The sequence below is a fragment of the Suncus etruscus genome, chromosome 1 (genome assembly GCF_024139225.1).
Source record: "Suncus etruscus isolate mSunEtr1 chromosome 1, mSunEtr1.pri.cur, whole genome shotgun sequence".
NCBI classification, from domain to species: Eukaryota; Metazoa; Chordata; class Mammalia; order Eulipotyphla; family Soricidae; genus Suncus; species Suncus etruscus.
Genome location: NC_064848.1, coordinates 141,365,786 through 141,388,275, shown reverse-complemented (window position 1 = coordinate 141,388,275; position 22,490 = coordinate 141,365,786). Strand labels below are relative to the sequence as shown.

General features: G+C 45.1%; 1 protein-coding gene across 1 annotated transcript in view; it reads left to right on the top strand.

Annotated features, from left to right (window-relative positions):
* Nucleotides 1-22,490, top strand: part of PLXNA4 (plexin A4) — a 365,632-nt gene that overhangs the window by 247,802 nt on the left and 95,340 nt on the right. Inside the window, exon 4 of the mRNA XM_049774269.1 lies at nucleotides 20,106-20,206. Coding sequence (XP_049630226.1) covers nucleotides 20,106-20,206 — 101 coding nt within the window. The remainder of the gene's footprint in view (nucleotides 1-20,105; nucleotides 20,207-22,490) is intronic.

The window sequence follows — 22,490 nt, the reverse complement described above, 5'->3', positions numbered from 1 at the left end:
TCACTATTCTGGCCCCTATTTTTGTTTTTTAAGACATACCTGGTGACAAATGCCCTACCTGCTGTGCTATTTCTCCAGTCCCAAAGGACTTTTTCTTTCAAAGGTCAGCTGTTGGCTGGGTAGCAACTGCCTGAGTCCTCTGAGGGCAAGTCCTGGACCTTGAAGTGACATTGGAGATGATTATTGCAAGCCCAATGAGTTCTCTGTTAATATTGGAGAGCATTGGTCTGTGGGGCTTTCAGACCTGTGATATTCACCAGACAAAGGAGTTTGGGCACTGGCAAAGGACAGAGAAAGGTATATGTCTACATATTGGGTATATCCAAGCTGAGCATACTCAACAGACAGGTACAGCAATATCACTATATATCCCTTGTTCACTCTGTCCAGGAAAGCCAATGAAAGAAAAGCAAGTTCCAGAGTCACTGCCAAGTCCATGTAACACTTGTATCTGGTACAGCCCCTCACAGACAACATGGCTATGGGGCTGAATCCCTCTTACCAGGGATTCCCGAAATTAAGTGAGGAAACTTAAGTATGAGTCTATATTTTGCTTCTTAATGCCTGGTGTAGCTCACATGTCCCTGCCATAGTCTTGGGGACACTAATGTTTGGGACCTCAGGCTCTGCAATAGTAAGATATTAAACACATCGCAGCCAGGTGGGTGGCAGCATCAAGAAGCAATGCTCAGGCAAACATGGAGTGCTTGGGATTGATCCTGAAAATCTTGCACATAGCCATTGAGTTGTCCACATGACCCTTACACATATTCATTTAAAAAAAAACTTATACAAGAATAGCATATTGTTTTTCATGTTTTTTAAAATAGTTGAGTTAATTCGTAACTTAATTTTTTAAATCTCCCACTCCTTACCTTTATTTTTTTTAATTATTTTGCTGCTGTTGATGTAATGGCTGGAGTCATGCACACACTTGGTTGTGCTTGGCTAGTGCTGGCATCCCAGATTTCCAGAAGTCACTCACTTTCCCTTTGGCACTCACACATATGCTCATTGGGGGATCATGCCTCATGCCTCTGGTTGAGGTGCTGCCAACCACCTGGCTGTGATGTGTTTGATATCACACTCTTGTAGGGCCTGGGGTCCCAAACAGTGTGTCCCCAAGACTGTGGCAGGGCTATGTGAGCTACACCAGGCATCAAACACATGGCCTCACCTCCAAAGGAAATGCTTTTGCCATTGAGTCATCCCTAGGTACCCCCCAAAATAAACTTCATTGTTACAGCCCCACCTGTTTGACCCTTCCACCCTTTCCCTCCATCAGCAGCTCTCACCAGAGTAGCCACTCCATGCAGTGAATGAACCTACACTGACACCTTATTAGCCCCCAGAACCCAGAATTTATATTAGGGTTTTCCAAGACTGTTTTATTGTTATGGTATATGACAAATATAAGATGATTTATTGTGTATATTGGAAGGTTATTCTAACTAATTTCACTACCTAAAAGTCTCATGCTCCCTCTGTTCATCTCTTTCTCCAACTCCTGGCAACTGTTGTGCTTTCTTTTGTCACCATATTTCTGCCTTTTCCAGAATGTTATAGAGTTGGAACCATACCTTTTCAAATGGACTCTTTCTCTTTGTTATGACCAGTAACTTTCTTCTATCTCATTCTACTTCATAGCTTATTCTTTTCTAGATTTGGAGAATATTCTGTTCTCTGGATGAAGTACACAATAGTGTACTTCTCCTTTCACTTACTCAAAGTATTGGTTGTGGTGAATCAAGCTTCTATAAACCAAACCTTTGATTTTTATCTGTCTAACTGCACTAACAACTATTGCAGAGAGCCCCAGGACCCAGTGGTACACAGACCTCAGTGAGCCCAGGTAGTAGGAAAACTTGGCAAGGTCATGCTTCATCCCATAGATAATCCTGCACACAGCCATTGCGCAGAAGGACCTCCGATGTCAGCTAGGGGTGGAAGAGGGCCTCCTTAAAAGGCTATGTAACCAAGAAATGTCAAAAATGCCACAATCCTTTGTTTTTGTAAACATGAGTAGATTATCATGGTGCTCGAGCAACAAATTAGGGCAGCAGTGCAGATAAGTGCAGTTTAATGCTGCATTGAACTCTTTCATAAGTCATGTCTGGTTACATTTAATGATGTGTCCAACTATAATAATTTGTCCTTCGAATTGGGTATAACCAGTAATAGGCTGCCTGCTTGCCTGTCTGTGAGGATAACTGCAGCTGAGAAAAGACAAGTGTCCATTGAAGGTTCAAGGTTTCATCTGAGGCTGGGATTCTTGGCTTTCTGGATTCATTCTGAGTAGCCAAGCCATACTTGGATGGTTCCTTCTCATTTGGTCTGACGTGGGTGATTTTTCTCAATCCTAGAAGTATGAAAACTTTATCACATGTAGCTAGATCTAGGCGTGCCCTCTGGAAACTTATGACCAGGAGTGCAAGAGAAAAAAGAATAACGTGATGGGGGAGGGTACAAAGTTATTTCCAAGGGTTAGAGTTGTAGACTTGCTCCCAGGTCATTGAGTGCTCAGGTCTGTCTCTTCTGCTTCACCACCAATTCTGCTCCTGAAAACCAATTCTTCAGCGGCCATTCTTAGGCAGCAGCAGTTCATTCAAGTTTATTTAAGTGAAGAACCTGGGAGTGATCTTTTCAGGAAAGAATAAGAAAAGCATAAGAAAACCCATGGGCACGAAAGGATGCCATGAAGGAGACACTGAATTTTTGTAGACTGCCATGTTACCTGTACCCCTGTTTTCTCCATGTCTAGCCCTTCTTGGTAGCTCTGGGAGTGACATTTTGTCTTCCCAAAGATCTTTGGAGGAGCAGTGGACAGAGAAGCCTCAGGGCTGGAGCTAGAATCAGCCCTCTCCAGGCATAGCTGAGACTATGTAAACAGAATATAGACAAGAGGACACATATGAGCCATGGTTCTTGTAGGGGCTTCCCAGAACCCTTGGGGGTTACATTCTATCCCCAAGGATCCTATGTAGCTGCATGCCTCACCCCAAAGTCATGTATCAATAAGAAGGCCTTGGGGGTGTTCAGGGTTGACTGAACCCTTCCAAGTTGGACAATGTAGAATGTAGCATGGAAAATCTAGATATAACCTCTTTATAGGGAGTTCCTTATCTACAGGTATAGAAAAAGTGATCTCTGGGCATTGCCTTAGAATTCTTCCACTGTATCCTTGTTCAAGATCTTGAATAACACTGAGCTTCTGAGAATGAGTATGGTCATAAGCTACTCCCTCTAGTTCTACCAAGTGACTATATGAGTGTGGTCTCATATCCTGGTGGCTGGGGCAACTTGTGCATTTAGGTGGCCCATGTCTTTAAGTCACTCCCCTGAACCCCAAGACAAGAAAAGGCTTTGCCACTTTAACCTGGGAACAGCTTCTCCATATGAGCCCTGACAACTGGGAATCCTGCAGCTCCCAGTGTCAGTGAAATTATTCATAATTTGATAATATATCATGGAGCTGGCATGACCACCCATTCTCACTCCTGCTAGGGTGACATGAGCTCACACAGAGCTCATAGTCTTGACTCCTTTCCAGCTCATAAGGATTGAGTTTGCGGATGAGAGTTATGCACAGCGGACAATGTGGCTATAGAGCAGCTCTAAGAGTCATTAAAAGGGGCAGTCTCCAGCCCAGTTCTGCCTCCATTTATCTCTGGGGAATAGGCGGTGACTCAGGCTACTGCTGTTCTTCAGAGTAGGAGAAAAATTGTGGAGGGGTGACTGAGAGCCCAAAGAGTCATGGAGCATTTGCTGACTATGATGAGTTCAGAGCCCTGCCTGAGTCAAATCCTAGCTCTACCTCTTCCCTATAGTGGTTGAGAGACCTTGGAACAGTCATTTAACTTCTTGCAGTCTCAACTGCAGAATGGATAGCACCCCCAACTTCCAGTAAGCTTCTTGTGGTGGGGGTCACACACAATAATGCAGGTGAAGTTGTCTTATAAATTAGGAGGCTGAGAAGCACTATCTCCTCTCACTGCCATCCTCTCCAGCTTCCTTGGCTCTGAAGCATATAATAATGCAGAAATATACCAACTACACCAACCAGCTCCCACACCCAAGATTTTCTGCCTCCAAAGTCCAGTGTCTGCTATCTAAGTGCCCCACCATATAGATACTACGTGGGGACATGAAGGAATATGGCAACTTTGGGAAAATGCAGGCAGAGAACCAGCTCTTGGAAACCCTAATGTTAATAGACTGCATGGACTGTACACATCAGCCATTTTTTAGAGATCAAACTCAATGCCTCTTCCACATAAGGTCCTACCACTGAGGCATGCCCCTGTATTCATTTTCTGAATGCTTTGTATTGATTCTTATAATCAGTTGGATCTGAGGCCCCTTCACTAGCACCCCACATCTCTGCCTTTCCCTTCCTAAGTCCTACTCCCCTTTAAAGTATACGATTTCCTGAAAGTGGTCCTCACTTGGCACCTGGTCTTTTCACAGGAAGCTTACAAAGAGAAATTCCCCCACTCCACACAGCTGGTTCCTGAAACCTCACAGTCCAGGTGGGTTGCATGGAAGAGAGGCATTATTAGAAATGTGTGCCATGCAGCTCTCACCACATGTGGGCACTTGCATTTGTTTGCAAACTCAGCAATGGCTCCGGTAGAAAGTCTAGTCTTGATCTGCCTACTTTGGTGACCTAAGCAGCAGGCTTGGCCAAACTTGGCAAAACTAATTCCACTATACTGGACAATGCTGTCCGGCTTTGCCCAGACAGTTGTGCTCTACATTCAGTGATCCAACCCCAATGCTAGCACATAGCATGGCTCATGTGCTCAGTTCACGCATGCTCAGCCACATTTTCTGACCCATAATTTCAATCTTTGCAGAAGAGGCAGATATGTGGGAATGGGCAGTGTGTCTTCCAGGTACCTGAATAATTCCCTCACTCCCACTCCCACATCTCTGGGAAATGTGAGCATCTCCCCTTTTCCTCCTGGCCTCTGCAAGTATAGGGCAATGAGGCTTCAAGGAGGAAGGGTAAAAGGGCTGGTAACTGGCTGGAAAGTTCTGGAATGATCGTAAAGCTAGACCCTGATAAAATGTCAGTGGACAATTCAGAGGTCTAGATTGGTTAGGAATCCAAGCCAGAGATGCTGCCTGTACTTTTTCAGTTCTAGCACCGTTCCTGAGGTAGCAGTATTCATCAGTGGTTGTCAGAGCACGTGGGGAACCATGTCAGACTAAGTTTGTCCTTTATGAAAGTGGGAATCTATCTGAAAGGAGAAGCAGCAGAGCCAAAGGGCTGTACCTTGGGCGGACCTCACCCAGTGACAGCTGTCATTTCTGGGGGTGGATACTCAGGGACTGTGGGGTCCCTACATTTATGCTGTTGATCAATCTGTGCCAGTGTTAAGAAGCTGGAAGTGTTCCAGCCTGATGTAGAAATGAAGAGGCAGAGCAGGATTCAAATGGGGACCCCACCAAAACCACAGAACTCTAGTCCTAATAGCACTGCCTGGTGACCCAGGAACCCCTACGTTTCTCCAGGTTCTCTGTCTATTGAGCTTGTTTGTTGCTAGAGCTGAGATTCTAGGAGCCAGAAGGAAAGTGTGGCAAGGGACACCTGGGCTACCTTTGGACAAGTCCACATTTGTTCCCTAGAACTAAGATATAGGAGTCAGGATCAGACCCTTATCTCATCTCCTACTTCCTCTCCTCCCTCCTGGCCCCAGTTCCTTCTACCTCTCACTTATAGTGGACATTTGAATATCATGTAAACCATCCACTTATTCTTGCTAAATCCTGGTCAGTCACTACCAGATGCACTAGATTCCCTTCTTGTGAAATCCTCGTGGACCTCTGCTCACTGCCCCTATAGTGAACCTAATGAAGACCACAGACCCATGTCCAAAATTTAGTGGGGTCAGCACGATAAAGGCAAGAGCTGGGGAATTCTCTGCCTGAACTCTCCACTCTCTTGGCAAGACATGGGAAGTCCAGTGGGGTATAGTGAGGGCCCCCACTAGACTGTGTCCCCACTTGGAGAAAGGCCACAGTGGACATTGCTGATACTGACTCTATGTTAGTAAGGGTTGATTTGCCTGCTAATGCCACTAGTACCATCTAATGCTGGAGTACCACATTCATATGCATATAGGGAAACTGAGGCCAAAGACATGGAGTAACAGACCCCACATTGCACACTTGACCAGAGGGTAAGCCAGGTTGCAGATCTAAAATTGGGCCCACAAAGCCTGTATTGAAGGCCTGGAAGAAGGTACAGGGGTTAAGATGTCTATCTTTCGGGGCCCAGAGAGATAGCACAGCGGTGCTTGCCTTGCAAGCAGCCGATCCAGAACCTAAGGTGGTTGGTTCGAATCCCGTTGTCCCATATGATCCCCCGTGCCTGCCAGGAGCTATTTCTGAGCAGACAGCCAGGAGTAACCCCTGAGCACCGCCGGGTGTGGCCCAAAAACCAAAAACCAAAAAAAAAAAAAAAAAGAGTCTATCTTTCATGTTGCCAACCCATTTTGATCCCTAAAATCACACGATTTCCCTAGCACCACCAGAAATGACTCCTAAACAGAGAGCTAGGAATAACCCCTAAGCTCTTCTGAGTATGGGCCCCAAACAGAAATCCTAATGACAAAAATTCTGTGCTGAGGGGCCGGAGTGGTGGCGCAGGGTATAAGGCGTCTGTCTGCCTTGCACACGCTAGACTAGGATGGACTGCAGTTCGATCCCCTGGCGAACCATATGGTCTCCCAAGCCAGGAGCGATTTCTGGGCATATAGCCAGGAGTAGCCCCTGAGCGTCACTGCGTGTGGCTGAAAAACAAAAACAAAAAATCCTGTGCTGAGATCAGGCTCTGCACGACCCCTCTCACACCCACACCCCACTCATCCCCACTGTATGGAGTGACTCCTATTCTCATATTTGTATATTAATATTTGGTTGATGGACAAAGAATCAGTCACACAAGTGGGTTTGTACTGATGATCAGAGCATGTGAAACATGCCTTAGGATTCAAAGTATATTTCTGATCAATATCATTTATTGCAATAGTCCAGAACTTTCTCATGATGCAGACAAATCACACTATATGGTGCTAGAATGTGGAAAATCCTGCAATGACTTCCTTTTTCAAATGCTAATTCTTTCTACGGGTGCTTTTTTTTTTTATGTTGGAAGATGCTCTCTGGACAGGGTCTCTGAACCAGAGAGAGATATATCTGCTGGGCAGAAAAAGCTGACCATGGTCACAGATCTTCAGCAAGAAGATATCTTTTCCAACCGCACTAATATTTGGCACCCCATTTACCCCCAATGCTCCACCCAGGGATGCCAGAACTGGTTGGCTAGTCAGCCTTGGGGATGAGGAAAGATAACAAGCATTGAGGAATCTTTGGAGTTACCTTTGTCTCTGCCACCTCTCTCCTGTGCTAGCAGCCCTGGGCTTCCTGAGTAGGGGCCCTGGATGATAGGATCTACAAGGTGCTCTGTCTGGCAAGGGTATCAGTTTCCATTCATTGGGGACCCAGGATGTTTCCCAGGCTCAAATTCCTTTCTGAAGGAAGATGCTTGTCTGCTTTCCAAAGGCACCCCCTTCCCTCTCAATAAGGCCGTCTGGAAGGAATTGTGTGTTCCCACACCGGCTTGCTCTATGGCTGGAACATTTCTCCAAACATGGATCTGAGAGCCACGGACATTGCCAAGCACCCAGCTGCCTCAGTTCTCCTGTGGCCCATTCCCCCCAGGCTCCTCATGTGTTCAGATCTCCGAGCTGCTCTGTCAGAATGTAGCCAGAAACACTGGCCAGCCGTGCCCAGGGCAGAAGGCAGTTAGAACCAAAGGCTGGGTGCTGGGCGGAGGAAGGAATGCTCCCGCCCTGCCTGCCCTGCCACTTCCCACCGAAAGCTGTGCCAGCTAGCAGAGGGTCTGGGCATATGTCTGGGAACAGGCTTGGCTCAGCTGCCTGGCCTGAGAGAGAGGTGTCATCCTGCCAGCCCCTCCCCCACCCGCTGCTTCTTGGCCACAGGAACAAAGGCCCCTGTTGAACAGACAGAGCTTGGGAAACTCAGGACAGCCGGTCCCCAGTCCCAGTGTGGATGGGGCCTTCGGGTCTGTGTGCCCCTCCAGACTTGGTGAAAGATGGCTGCGAGGAGAGCAGCCTTTGATCCCTGGATAAAGGCTCCATCCCACCTGCTGGGCTGGAAGTGGGGAGCAGGATTCCCTCAGATTTCTTTCTGGTGGGGGCTCTCTTCAGGGCCTGAGCTATGGGCAAGGTCAAGGGCACCTCTCAGGGCAGGGGTGCCCTTGAATGTCCACATGGAAAAGGAGGGAGCAGGCAGCTCCAAAGCTTCCCAAGTTTCTCTCGGCCTGTTAACCCTGTTAAGCCCAGATTCATGTTTGGAGAACTGTTCCCAGCCATAGAGAAAACCAGAATATAACTCCCACCTTTATAGGTGAGGTGTGGTTAGGATTGGCTACTAGGTCGCTTTGCAAATGCACTCGGTGAGCCTGCCCCAGAGATCACCTTGCTCTATCTGTCTCCCCTTTGTCCCTCACCCTATGGTTATCTGCATGTTCTCCGAGAACCCAGATGAAGACAGAACTTAACCTCTGCAGTGAGAAGGGAGCTGGTGGCAGTTATCCATGAGCGTTAGAGCCAAGAGGGCTGAAACATGGTTCCCTGGGATCCTTGGAATCTGTGGAGCTTACAGGAAGCCATTCATTACTTCATTCATGGACTCTTTGTTCATTCATTCACTTATATTATTTCCTCTGCACTGACTTCTCCAATGTGGAGTGAGGAAGATACTGAAATGACAGGTAGATTGTTGTAACATGTGCATGTGTCAGTCCAATTAACCCATGGAATGCTTCTTCAGAGCGCTTACTATTACACCTGGAGGAAGAAAGGGGGGGCTCAGAGAGATTTGGGAAGTTTGAACTTGGACTTGTCCTCTCCATTCCATCCCCATCCCCATCTCTGCTTCTCCCTAAGCATTAAGCTCTTCCAAAGTTCATTTTCTTTCTTAGGTCAGGGCGGTGAATTGAAGGGCTGGAACACAGGTTCTGCATAAAGAATCCCAGATTCAATCATGGTACCACAAAGTCCCCCAGCACACACTAGAAGCAACACCCTAGTACCATGCTGAGACATATAGCGCCTAAGCACCAACAGTCACCCCAAAACTAAAACCAACTTTTTTTTTTATCAACTATTATTGAGGGAGCTAAGAAGTCTCTGCCCTGGACTTTCTTTCTTTCTTTTTTTTTTTTTTTGGTTTTTGGTTTTTGGGCCACACCCGGCGGTGCTCAGGGGTTACTCCTGGCTGTCTGCTCAGAAATAGCTCCTGGCAAGCACAAGGGACCATATGGGACACCGGGATTCGAACCAACCACCTTTGGTCCTGGATCGGCTGCTTGCAAGGCAAACGCCGCTGTGCTATCTCTCCAGGCCCTGCCCTGGACTTTCAAGTGATTGGTCTCTCTTTTAGAGGAACCCTGAGCCCCTGAGCATGTCAGACCTTCCTAGTTTATAGGGAGCAATGGTGAGGTTGAAGAGTTCAGGCTAGGTAGAGGGAAAAGTGTCTGTCCTGTCCCTGAACTTGGTCTCTAGAAGTGGTATGTATATGCCCACAAAGGGCCCCAATTTTCTTTCAGTCTCCATCTCATCCACTGCCCTGAGCAGTGACCTTGGGCGAGATACACCAAGACACAATCTGGCTTTTCCATCTGTGCATCCAAGAGAGAAAATCCTCCTTCCTTCCCTCCCTTGCCTGGTGAGGTGCCTAACTAATAACAAGCACATTTGGGTGATGCAAGAGAGGGAGATAGTGTGAGGAGGGGGCAAATTCTCAAGGCTCCACTTGAAGCTTGCTGTGAGCCCTCACCCAGATTCCGGATACTATTGGTTCTTAATGAGCAGAAGCATATGCTGGCGATTGCAGTGTCAACGCCTGCTCTTTGGCTGTCCGAGTTCCCGGAGCAAACTGGATTCCTATTAGGCATTTATGCTTATTAATAGCAGCAAATTGCAGCCCTCCACAACATCTGCTACTTTCTCTTTGCAAGAGTCTCCCAGACCATTTGCATGAACAGTATTTTTACGACCAGTTCTCTAAGGAAGAGGAGACCTGGGGTTTCACTGTGCTGAAAAAGAGGCCATGCAGGCCTTGTGAGGGAAGAAGCTTTGTTTATAATCATCCAGCTGTTGTTCTGAAAACTAGCCACCTTCATTCCATCCTTGAAGTTCTGAGTAACAATGACCCCAACAAATTGGCTAGAGATACAGGTAAGCGGGAACAGTTACATTAGTTAAGGCTGTCCTTGACTCTCTTGAACAAAATTTACTCTCAACGCAGGCTGCCTGGCTCTAGCAGGAAAAGAAACAGGACCCTGGGATGATGTTAGCTAGTCATGTCAAGAAAGCACCAATGTCCCCGGACCCACAATACATGGACATGGAATGAAGAGAACGCAGCCCACAGGGGTGATGCCAGGGAATTCCTTGATATTTCTATTGGACTCATCTTTAAGATCTCTTTCCTGGTACTGGGCATAGAGCCTTGTTGTTTGTCTAATCCTGTTGAGGACTCGATGTAGACTCTTGCACACTACAATGAAGAGTTACATCTTCATTCCTCTGTATTTGGATTTGTTATGGCTGTGCCCAGCCCCATTGTATCTGTTAACTACTTACACTATAGAGCTATGAATCCAGCCACCTCCAGGCTCAGTGGCAGCCAATGAGAGTTCAGTCTCATGGTCATGGATCGGAGAGACCTTGCATGTAAATTGATTCAGGTTTATTCTCTTCTGGTTTGTTCTATACCACATCTACCAAATGGGCTTCACTTTTCACCATGGCTTGGGCTCAGGCAGTCTGTTCCCTTGGGATTTATAAAGAGCCCATGTGGGAGAGGAAGCAGTCCTCATCTCTGGAAGAGAGAAGCACTTGAGGGCTTGTTGGGCCCACTCAAGAGGATCACTGCAAGCCTTTGCTGGCCTTGCTTCCATCCAAATAACCCCAGTGAAATCCTGAGGCCAAGTGCAAGTTTCCATACCCAACACTTCCCTCTCCATTCTCCCAGAGACTGCACTAGAGTTGGGATGGAAAAGTTTCTTTCAAAAAGCAAAGAACTGAACCTGAAACAAATTCTGCCGTGGCTTTGACCAGTCTCCTGTCCTTGACACTCTGATCTGTCTGCCAAGTTCAGCAATGTCTATTGCCTCACAGAAAATAGGAGGTGAAGGATTTGTGTTTGAGGCATCTTGAGAGAATTGGAACAGATCTAGCTCCCAAGCTCCCTCCCATTCAGCCCATACAAGTCTCAGCATAGAAAGCTCAGGGGGCTTTAAGGCCACCCCAGATGTGGATGGGATAGGTGAGTCTATAAAACCATATGTAATCCTGATCAGCTGAAAGGGAATCTATACAATTTATCAGAGCCCACCAAGGAAATGATAACCCCTCACAGAGGCTTGACGAGGTTCCCAACCATGATTGAGATCTATACATACTGCAGTGCTAGTTATTTTCTAGCAAGGTCAGACTTTCCCAGCTCTCCTTCCATTCCCTGGGACAGGAGACATGTAACATTGTGCTCAGGCATTGTGGCATCTGGCATGGAATCTGCATGATGTGACATTTCCTGCAGTCACTTCTTAGAGTTTCTTAATGGGTTCTCTCATTTTTTTTATTTTTGACAATTTTGAAGGAAATTGGATACTTAAGATACCTTTTGGACATTTAAATTAACTCCCACCATCAGGCTCTGTATAGCCACTGTAGCATTAGCATCCAATTATAAGAGGAGTGATGGAGTAATAACTCACATTTTAACTGAATGTCAAGCACCTAAACAAATGAGGGACATACATACATGTACATGCACACACATATGCACACAAAGACCACTGGTAGTGAATATCTAGTATGACTCTGAGTGTCATTAGCAGAGACACAGGATTTAATTGAAGGGCCATGGGCAGTATGGGGCCTGCTGTGGGAGGAATATATCTTGCAGCCTATCAGAGAAAACTGGCAGGGAGGGAGCAGGGCTGGCATACCATGGTCCTGAGCATATCCAAGGTCCAGATCCCCCAGGACACAGGCTCCATTGAACATAATATAGAGACTGAAACAGACCAAGGTCATGAGTTGAAGTCCTTTTGGGTGCCTATGCTCTATTTTTTATTGCTTCTTTTTTTCTTCTGTTTAGCCATTGTTTTATAAATGCCTGAACTTGGCCATGGGCCTGGACACTTAAGGGAGTAGAGGTGATGATATTCGTTGCATTAAATTGAAATCACATAAAAGTACACTCTATACTCCTGGAACACTTTGTTGGGACAGTAAATCATTTTTCTAAAATATCAACTCTTGAGGGCATGTTTCATATTGTGCAAGATGAACTGGAACATATGCATCAAGAACATTGCTGGTCTTGAGTGCAGTGATAGGCCAGTTATCTCACAGAAAAGATCCATTTACTATGGAACTGTGAACCAAACACATAACTACAAAGAAGTCCTGAGTTTGCTTTGCTATCGGTGGTGGTGGTAATGGCACTGATGGAATAAGTTTGAAACTATTTTGTGTCTACAACAAAGGAAATGTGATAAGCATTGGAATCAGAGTTTGTGGTAGAAGGTGGAGAATAATATGGAAATAAGGGGGATAAGTAAGATCCTGCATTGTTGGATTTGAATTCAAGATATTTAGAATCCTAACTTAAAGTATGTCAGTGAAAATTATTGTCACAGAGGCAGGCAAGTAAGAAGGCAGGAGAGTGTGGAGAGAAATGGGAATATTGGTGGGGGAAATGTATACGAGTGAAGAGTATTGTATATTATATGACTGAAACTCAATCATAATAAACTTTGTAACTGTGTATCTCAGAGTGATCCAATTAAATTATTATTTTTAAAGTATGCTCATCTGGGGCCAGAGAGACAGCAGAGTGGTAGGGCATTTGCCTGGCATCCAGGACAGTGGTTTGAATCCCAGCATCCCATATGGTCCCCTGAGCCTGCCAGGAGAGATTTCTGAGTATAGAATCAGGAATAACCCCTGAGTGTGGCTGGGTGTGACCCATAAACCAAAAAAAAAAAAGAAAAAAAAGTATGCCCATCATTGGTATATCTCATAGACAACAGTAGTTTGATTAAGTGGTATACCTGAAGTCACCGAGTTTAGTTGGGCCCACAGTCAGCCATACTTTCCAGTTTATGTGGTGCCATTTTGCAATGGTCATGTCATCTCAGGATACATTTTTCAAATAAATTTTATCCTTCAGAGACACATGGCAGTGTTATTTTGGGATATTCAGCTTTGAGAAGGAAAGATTGACAAATCAAGGTGATATGGTGGGCATAGAAAGGTGAGAGTGAAGGGAAGCAGGAGGGCTCTTCCAGGCATAAATGCAAAAGAAATGACAAAGCAGAAGTTGAGTAGTAGTACCAAGTGCATGTTGTAAGGATTAGAGGTCCCTTAAGCTTACAGAATCTGCTTGAAATCCAAGCACAAACCTCCCCTACCTCTTGGAAGGGGAGGAGTTGGGAGGTGAGGAGTGTTTCTGAGTAGAAATAAGTTTTTCCCTGATGGTGCCACATCAGGTAATAGAGCTGAAGTTTGGGAATGAGGTCCAGTTATGCACCCAAGATGAGACTCATCCAAATCTGTTGATCCATTAGTGGTTAAATCGAAGGATATAATGTCTGTCTTTCCACTCAAGGACCTGAGAATAGTCCATAGTTTCACAACAGAAAGCTATTTCCCCTTCGGCCTAAGAGAACTAAGTATAGAATCAGCATGCTCATATCTATCTATCTAATGGGTTACTTTGAGAAACATATATATGCAGTAGAAACACAAAGAACATGAAATTCCCACTTGTGTGTATTGGGGGACAAATTGGGCCACATCCAGCTATAATCAGGGATCCATCATTCCTGGTGGTGTTGAGAGGACCATATATTGTTCCAGGGATCAAACCAAGTTCTAATGTATGTAATGCAAATGTCTTCCCCTGTACTAGCTCCCAGTCCCCAGCCTTTATGTTGCTAAAACATTCAATGGCATTTAAAACTCCCTGTTGTTGCACCTCATCCCCCACTCCCAATCTCCAGAACTTTGTTCATCTTCCCAAACAGAAACTGTCCCATGAAATAGTTCTTTCCCTTCTTTCCTCCCTCAGCCTTAAAAGCCATCATTCATTTACTGTTTAGTTGGTTGGTTTGGGGGCTACACCCAGCGGTGTTCAGGGCTTATTCTTGGCCCTGCATTGATGAGTCACTCCTGATACTTCTCAAGGGACCATATAGGGTACCAGTGATTGAACAACATTTTCTGTATCTGTGAAGTCCCTGTGTTCCTAGGTTGAAATCCATCTAATATTTGTCTTTTGGTGAAGGATCATTTTCATTTATTATGTTTCTAGGCATCCTTGATACAGGAAGCCTGTGTCCAAATAGCCTTCCTTTTTGTGGGGCTTTGGAGACACATGTGGTGATGCTCAGGGGTTATTCCTAACTCAGAACTCAGGAATCACTGCTGGTGGTACTTAGAGAACCATAAGGGATTCCAGGGATCAAATCCAGGTTGGTCATGTAGAAGGCAAAAGAGCTACACAATTTTTTTTACTATAATTCCATTCACTATAATTCCCCTGGCTTCATTTTTAAGGCTGGTATTTTTCCATCATACGACCAAACAATATTTTGCTTATCTACTAACCATTCATGGGCCCTAGGGTGACCTCAACTTTTGGGTTAGCATGAGACATCTTGCTATGAAGCCAGCAAGAGTCTTTGTGAGAGCCAGGTTCCTGTTCTTTGGAAACCACACTCTAGAGTAAAATTTTGAGAACATACAATTCTCTGCTTCACTTTTTGAAGTGTAGTTTTACTGCCCAAAGTTGAGAGAAAGTGTTGGCTATGTTGAGGTTCATGCTGACTTCTCCACTCAAGACGACCCTCTTCTCTTCCTAGAACAGAGCAATCACACTATCCAGAGCCTCCACAGAGCATCAGGAAAGTGAGTGCTCCTGTCACTTAAAGTGGAGGGAAAGTATTTTAGTCCTATTCATCCACATCTCTCCTAAAACCCTGGGGCTAGCAAAATAATTCAGTTTTTTCCTGGTCTTTGAGACCCTCTGAGACCCAAGAGAGCTTGGGTCAGTTCACCATCTGAATCCTTTGTACCTTTTCCTGCAGCCTGAATTCCCACACTCAGTTAATTAGCATGCCTGGTACTGAGACTGAAGACTTTAATCAGCGTGGGGTGGTTTTAATTAATCGTGTGGCTCTGCATCTGGAATGGTGTGTGTTCTGAGGTTAGGAGAAGAGGTCATATGGGGGTGGGAGAAGCAGCTATCTGGTATGGATGGGACCACTGGGTATGGAGGGATGAAATGAGTGTAATTACCTACCTGGGCTGGGCCCTGGGCAGCTCACAGGGCAGGGGTGAAAGGCATGCGGGGGTGGATAGAATTGCATTGAGGTAAATGGAAGAGGGAGTCTAGTTTTCAAAAGTGATTTAATGTGGCAGGAAAATATACTGCTTTTCAGAACTGCCTGGGGTTGGGGACAAGACACAGCCATGATAGGATTGGGGGGGGGGGGATGTAGGACCAGTCTAAGAATATGGAGCCATGAAGGAGAATACAATTGGATGATGGGACTCTGAAAATTTGACAAGGAAAGTTCTAGAATGGTGGGGGATCAGAATTTAGCACTTATAGTAACCTTTCTGCTTGGTCTGCCAGTGCGTATTTGATGTTCAGTTTTAACACCTATACTTTTAAAAGAATAGAGAAAAGCTAAAGGTCAGAAGAACACTGGAAATGACTAAGCATGTAGGTAGGAAGCATTACTAAGAAAAGTTGAAAGGAAGTTGAGTTGATTCATAATTACCCAGGACTTAATTTGTTGACCAACAGGAACCTTAAGTCACTGGAAAGACAGAGCTAACTTAGGAAAGGGATTCCCAGAGTTGCCCTCAGAAATGAAGCAATGGGTGGCCCAATAAAGATTCTCATGTAGATAGAGATACTATATAGAGAAAAATAACTTGTATATGTTCGGTGGATTCTGAAAGACATTTAGAGCTATTTCCTGTGATGTAGAGAGAAGAATGGACAGGGCCAAGAAGAATGGTACCAGATGACCAGTCACCTGAAATTACACATTGAACATTGCCTTCTAAGAACATTGCCTTCTATAAAATTAAGCTAATAATTGTCACTATTGGAAGATTATGTAAGCTCCTACATATTAGCTATTGTATTCTTCTAAAAATGAAACTAGAGAAGGGGCCTGTTATGAAAAAGACATAAGAAAAAAAATTCAGTTAGAGCCCTGCTCTATTTTTACCCATAGGGTAAGTTTATTTAAGATTATGCTTTATATTTCCACTAGAAGTCTGCAACATGAAACCATACCTGCATCAATATTGATGCAAAGCTCTTTTAGCAGTGGTATACCTAACAATAACACCAAATATCAAAAAAATGAAGATACTGCAGAAAAGAAATTTTTTTCTTTGAACATGAAGGAGTAGCAATATGATTGCAGGTGATTTTTTATATTCATTGAGAAATGAATAGATTTTGTGGATCCAAACAGTTCAGACCTGTGCTGTGCCAGAAACAGCTTGAATAATAATTCACTTGTATCCAGCTCAGTCATTTACAAAGCACCTCCATACTTGGTTGGGAGTAGGAGGGTCATCTGTACTTGGGGAAACCCCATGAATTAGAAGGACAATTTTTATCTCTATGTCAAAAAGGAAAGATTAAGAAGGAAACTCAGATCCAGAGATTCATTGCTAGTGAATGAGGACACCAGGATTCACACCTTTCTCTGCAGGATCCTGCCCTCTTTCTTACCCAACTGAAATGGCTTTTGTTTAATATCGAGAGCAGATGGGCCTTACAATTCCAAGTAGTGATGTTATGAAACCCAATTACACGGTACTTTCAGGAATCAGAAGGCACAGCAAGTGAGAATTTTAGGCTCCCCACACTGCTGGCTTTTTATATTGCAGAACCTGATCCTTCTAGTACATCTGTCCAAAACAGATCATGGAACATTTCAGTGGGAGCAACTGGGGGAATCAGTAATTAAGTTTAGATCAAAAAATTGCTTCTGACTGAACCAGCCAAATGGCAAAGCCAATGATAGAGGGTGAGGTAAACAAGCCAGAACCCACACAAATGTGGTTAGTGCTTGGTTTTCCTACTTTGAGACTCACAGTTCCTCTCCCTAAAATTTTGCTATACATTTCCCTCCAGGCCTAGGTTTTGAAAGATTATTGCCTCCTAAGGAAACTGCATTTATTAAGTAATATGTTTTCTATGTTTAATATGGGACATAAATCACTAGGATTGCAGGTAAATATTGAGCAGTCACAATCCAATTTCTATTCGACTTTTGGAAATATTAAGCACATGGTCCTCCTTAGGACTCATGAATTCCTAGAAACCCCAGTACTCAGGGAAGAAACCCATAATTTATTTACCTACATGGCTGGTATGCTTACTTAAGAGGTGGGAAAGAAATGAATGTGGCAAGAAAAAGTAGAAGTTCTTGCTCAAATGTCTTTTAGAACCAAGAATCTTTTAGAGAAACTTTTACAAGACTAAGTAAGCATAGTGATTAGTTACGGAAGTAAGAAGGCCTTGGGTGGCAGAGCTGAGAGCCTGATCCTGCTGATAACAAGGGTGGTTATGAAAGGAAAGGCAAAAGGAGGCTGAGGAGATGGGAAGATGTTGGCTTACTGATCCTACCCTAATCAATTATCGCACCCTGGGTGTGACCTGGTAATACTATATTGGATTATTCCTTACTTGGTATTCTGCTCCCACCCTAGGGTGGCACCTGATTCTTGTCAATAAAAGCAGGGGTCTGAGGAAGGCCGGGGCTCACTTTTCAGTCTTCTTCCATTGAGCTACACTCCATCTTAGGAGCAGAAAGCTTTTGTGGTTTGAATTGAGCACTGGATTTCTTGAACCCATTCTTGTACCTTTTTCACTGTGTGAATTATTTTCCGTGGATCTCTACAACTGGAACTGTTCCCCCTGATCTAGTCAGACAGGGGAATAGGAACTGCCTTTCCTGTCTGGGAGCTCGGTTAAGTAATCAAACCTTAATCAATCTCCTAGAGAATGTGACACTTCTGGGAGATAACTCAAGTGATAGAGTATATGCTTAGCATGTATGAGGCCCTGAGTTTGATCCCCAGCACCACTAGCACCTCTACTGTCATCGATGGTCCTGGTTCTATCTTCTTCAGCACTGTCAGATCAGACCTTCTCCCCATCTTCCCTTCCCCCCATGCTAAGCCTGCATATCAAACCATCAGGCCTGCATTACCAGACCATTACTAGCAGTGGGCTTTATGGAAATTAAAAGAAACTAAAACTCACTGGGCACAAATGTTATCTGGTAAAGTGGAGAAGAGGACAAGGGTAGAGGCAAAGTGGAGTAGGAGGCTCCACAGTTGGTATCTAAGAGCTGGATTTCTTTGGTTTCTTTTGGTTTCTTTGGGAACCACCGTGAACATTGAAAAGCAAAACAAAGTAAATGTGTATAGAGAACAAGATAAATAAGGTTGCCAGACCATTTGACTGGAACTACCAGTTTCTTTTATGTAATTTCAACTGGTCTCAAACTCCATATCATGGAATGAATCCTAATATGGAGTTTGAGACCAGTTGAGTGAATTACATAAAAGAAACTGGTAGTTCCAGTCAAATGGCCCTACAGTTATGGAGACAGAGTCCAGGACAGAGATGAAACCCTAGCAGACAGCTGCTGGGTTGACACCTGAAGCCCAAACCTGCTTGAAACTCTGCCCTGGCTGATGGCTTAGGGTCTGCCATCTGCCATGAGTAATGAAAAAGGACAACCACATACAATTTCCTTAGCTCATGCTGAAAGAGTCACATTTAAGTCTTCTGTTGAGATTTTTAAAAAGCTTCTCAACTGAGAGAGAATGACTAAAAAAACAAACAAACAAAGAAAGAAAGAAACAACCACCTTTCTGTAAAGAAGAAACAAGACATTGGAAAGAACAGATTCTGCTGTTCCTGGGGGTTCTTCCTTGGATCCAGTCTTCAATCTCAGTTCTCTTGCTGATTGGCTGAGGAAGGGTGCTTTCTTGGAGAACAAAGGCTTCAAGGGATCTTTAGGCTTGTTGAAGAAATGGGTGCCTTGGGGCTAAGTAGAAATACCACATGGAACTCTTTAACAAGAGGCTGGTGAAAACTAATAAAATATTGGGGTGTGTGGGGAGGAAACCCCTCCTTATGAAGGGGGGCTTGGTCAGGATGGAAATAATACCAGCTGCTCTTTGAAAGCACCAGTGAGAAGGGTTTTAGAGCCTGTGGAGCAACTTAGGGAAGGGAGCTAATAGATTCAAGTGAGGGGTGGGAATTAGATACAGGTAAAGGCAAGGTTCAGGGACTTAGGGTCAGCACTTGGGAATAGCAAACATAACAATCCCTGTGAAAGAGAGCAGGAGTAGGAAAATGTAAAACCCTTGGCAAAAGCAGAACCAACCAAGAAAAAAATTTGTGTTTATGTCCATGCTGTTGCCTAAGAAGCCTGTGTGAGGGCCTGAGAAATAGTATAGTGGGTAAGGTTAAGGTGCTTGCCTTGCATGCAGTCGACCCAAGTTCAATCCTTGGCATCCTGTATAGCCCCCTGAGCCCACTGGGAGTGATCCTAAGCAGATAGCCTGGAGTAAACCTTAAGTATAGTGGGTATGGCCCAAAAATAAAATAGGCAAAACAAAATAAAACAAAACAAAAAAATCAGTATGGGATGCATTAACTTCTGGCAGATATTTGGTAGTTTAGGTGGTGGGGCACTGAAATATAACAGTACAAAGGGTATGTATCTTTTAGACAGTTTATCTCAACTCTTCAAGTCTCTTCCCAGAGTCTCTTCTAAGGGAATAATGGTGAGCAAGGTGCTCCAGTCACCTGCCCCAGTACCCTCTCCATGGGCTGGGTCCCTTTTCATGTTGATAACACAGGTTCCTGCACCTTTTAGCTGAAATTTATGGTAGCTAGCCTCCCTCTCCAGAACTTAACCATTCTCTCCTTGTCTGTCCACCTAGCTCACCAGAGTCCCTGTGGAGTCTTGTGGGCAGTATCGAAGCTGCAGCGAGTGCCTGGGCTCAGGGGACCCCCACTGTGGCTGGTGTGTTCTGCACAACACGTGAGTACTGCTATAGGCTTCCTACTCCAGCCCCTTTCTTCCTCAGTCTCAGACTTTTTCACTTCTGCTTCCTTGTGTCATTGGTAAGTTTATCTTTCCTCCTTGTTCTGACTTCACATTCATTGTCACATTCCCAGGAGAAGTCTGTGGAAATGGTAGCATTATGGGAAGGATGCTGGAGGAGTTGGAGGTTGGCTGGGAAATGCCTAGATATTTCTCAGTGATGTTGTTGTCCCCAAATCAATTGAATTCTTGAGTGGATCCATCAATTTCATATGTAAAATAAGCAAAAGAAACTCCAGACATTGATGCAGTGTATTGAACAGCTTTAGAAGGTAGTTTGGAATTCTTCCAGGTTCTGTTGTCCAGGCCTCACACTGATACCTCACTGCCTCCTCATTGCTTCGTGTTCTGAGTCCTTGGTCCATGCTGGTCTTTCTCTGGTTCCATCTCTTTAATCCACCGTTGTCCTGTTTTATTGCAAATGCTCAATATGTCTCCGGGGCTACATGACTGACCTCCCATGTCACTGCTTCCAGTGCTGAGCCTGATGTCAGTTTGAAACGCATTCCAGGCCAGGACAGCCTTTAGAGACTACTCATTAGGACCAATATTGCCCCCTTTTTTTTCTTGTGCAGCATTAGTGGCTCCTGGTGGCCTCTGTTCCTCCAAAATGTAATGTGGAGAGCAGGCTGGGAAAGCCATAGGGGTCTGTGAAAGACAATTGGAACAAATAAGAAGCCACTTACCCACTCTTTGTAAAATTCACTATGTCTGGAAATAATAGCTGGATCTCATTATCCAGATGTGTGTTATAAAGCCACCATGAACCCCAAATTAACAAAAAGACAGGGAATCTCACTTTTATTGAGGAATGCTATATCCCTAGCTCCACCATACTTCCGCACTATTTGCCTTTCAGCACTGCTCTTTCTCTGTGTCTGGCACTTATTAGACTTGGGGTACACAAACCCCTTTGTTAGGCATCCCTTGTTAGATTATCACTGTCATACAGCTTCTTGGAAACCAGGCCTCTGCCTCAGGGCAAAGCCAATGCATTTCAACCCTTAGCAGAGTCAGAACCACATACAGGTGGGACACTGGCGAAGTGCCACAGTGAACATGACTCTGGGAAAGAAAGCCGGGAAAGAGGAGCTCCTCGGGTCAGAGATTCCTTCCATATCGTGTTTCCTCCTTTTCCTTCTTTGCTCCTGCCAAGATTTCCCTTGGTTGTCCGGAGTAAGACGGGAGTTTGTGGGAGGGGAAGACAGGCAAAACTCTGTGTGTGTAGGGAGAGCAAAACAGAAAAGAAAGGAGGACCTAGGACTGAGCAGACAAGACAGTGTGCGTAGTTGAAGGGCAGGACCTGTGAACAGGTGGCTCTGGGATCTGAAAGGCCTGTTTGTTCCAGTAAAGGCCCAGGTGTTTGGCTGATTGAGCAGGCTGAAGAAAGGCCTCCTGTCCTTAAAACCCTCCCTCCTATCTGCCACTCTTTCTCTCTCTCATCAGGGGGCATTGCCCTGCCAACCCAGGAGCACTGAGAATCACTCAGTGCCCTCTTTGACACTCCTGGGCCCCAGCCTCAAACCAGGCCATTTTCTGATGGCTACCGAAGCTGGACATTTGTTTGTCCATGAGCTGGAGCCTTTGTTCCCTAGACCTTTATCTTGGACCTGAGCCTATGCTTGCCTACTCTGACTTAGCCTGTCAAAGAAAGCCCAGCAGCCCAGCCTGTCTGTCCCTGCCTTCTCTCTTCCAAGAATACCAGACTCTGGGCTCCCCATCCCCCTCTCCGCCCGCCCTACCAGGCCCAGGCAAAGAAGCTTCTCTCCGCCTCAGCAGGTCATACGATCCTGCAGCAGACACAGCCCATTGATCAGTGCAGACCTGAGCTTTTCTCTAAAGGGCCATCAGCAAGACTCTTGGGGCGCTCCTGTAACCCAGGCATGGGCAGGCTTAGATAAGCTCAGCTTTGCTCACATCCCTTTCTAGCCTCTTTTGACCCCTCCTCTGTGCAAATTTCTTCTGTTGGAAAAATGCCCTTGCCTATCAGGGCTTCTTGGGGTTACTTCCAACATTCCCTGCCTGGAGATCACCCCAGTTTCAAGGACTGTGTCAGCCAGAAATCAGGAGAAGGAATGCTGGTGGAGGAGGGGCCTCCCTCATGGACCCCCCCCAAATCTGAAGGGTGGTGCCTGGGGTGGGTGACAAACCTAGAGGGTGGATGAAAAACCTACATTGGAGAATCTTCCTGCCTCACATGCCAGATTCTCCTGAGGTAGTC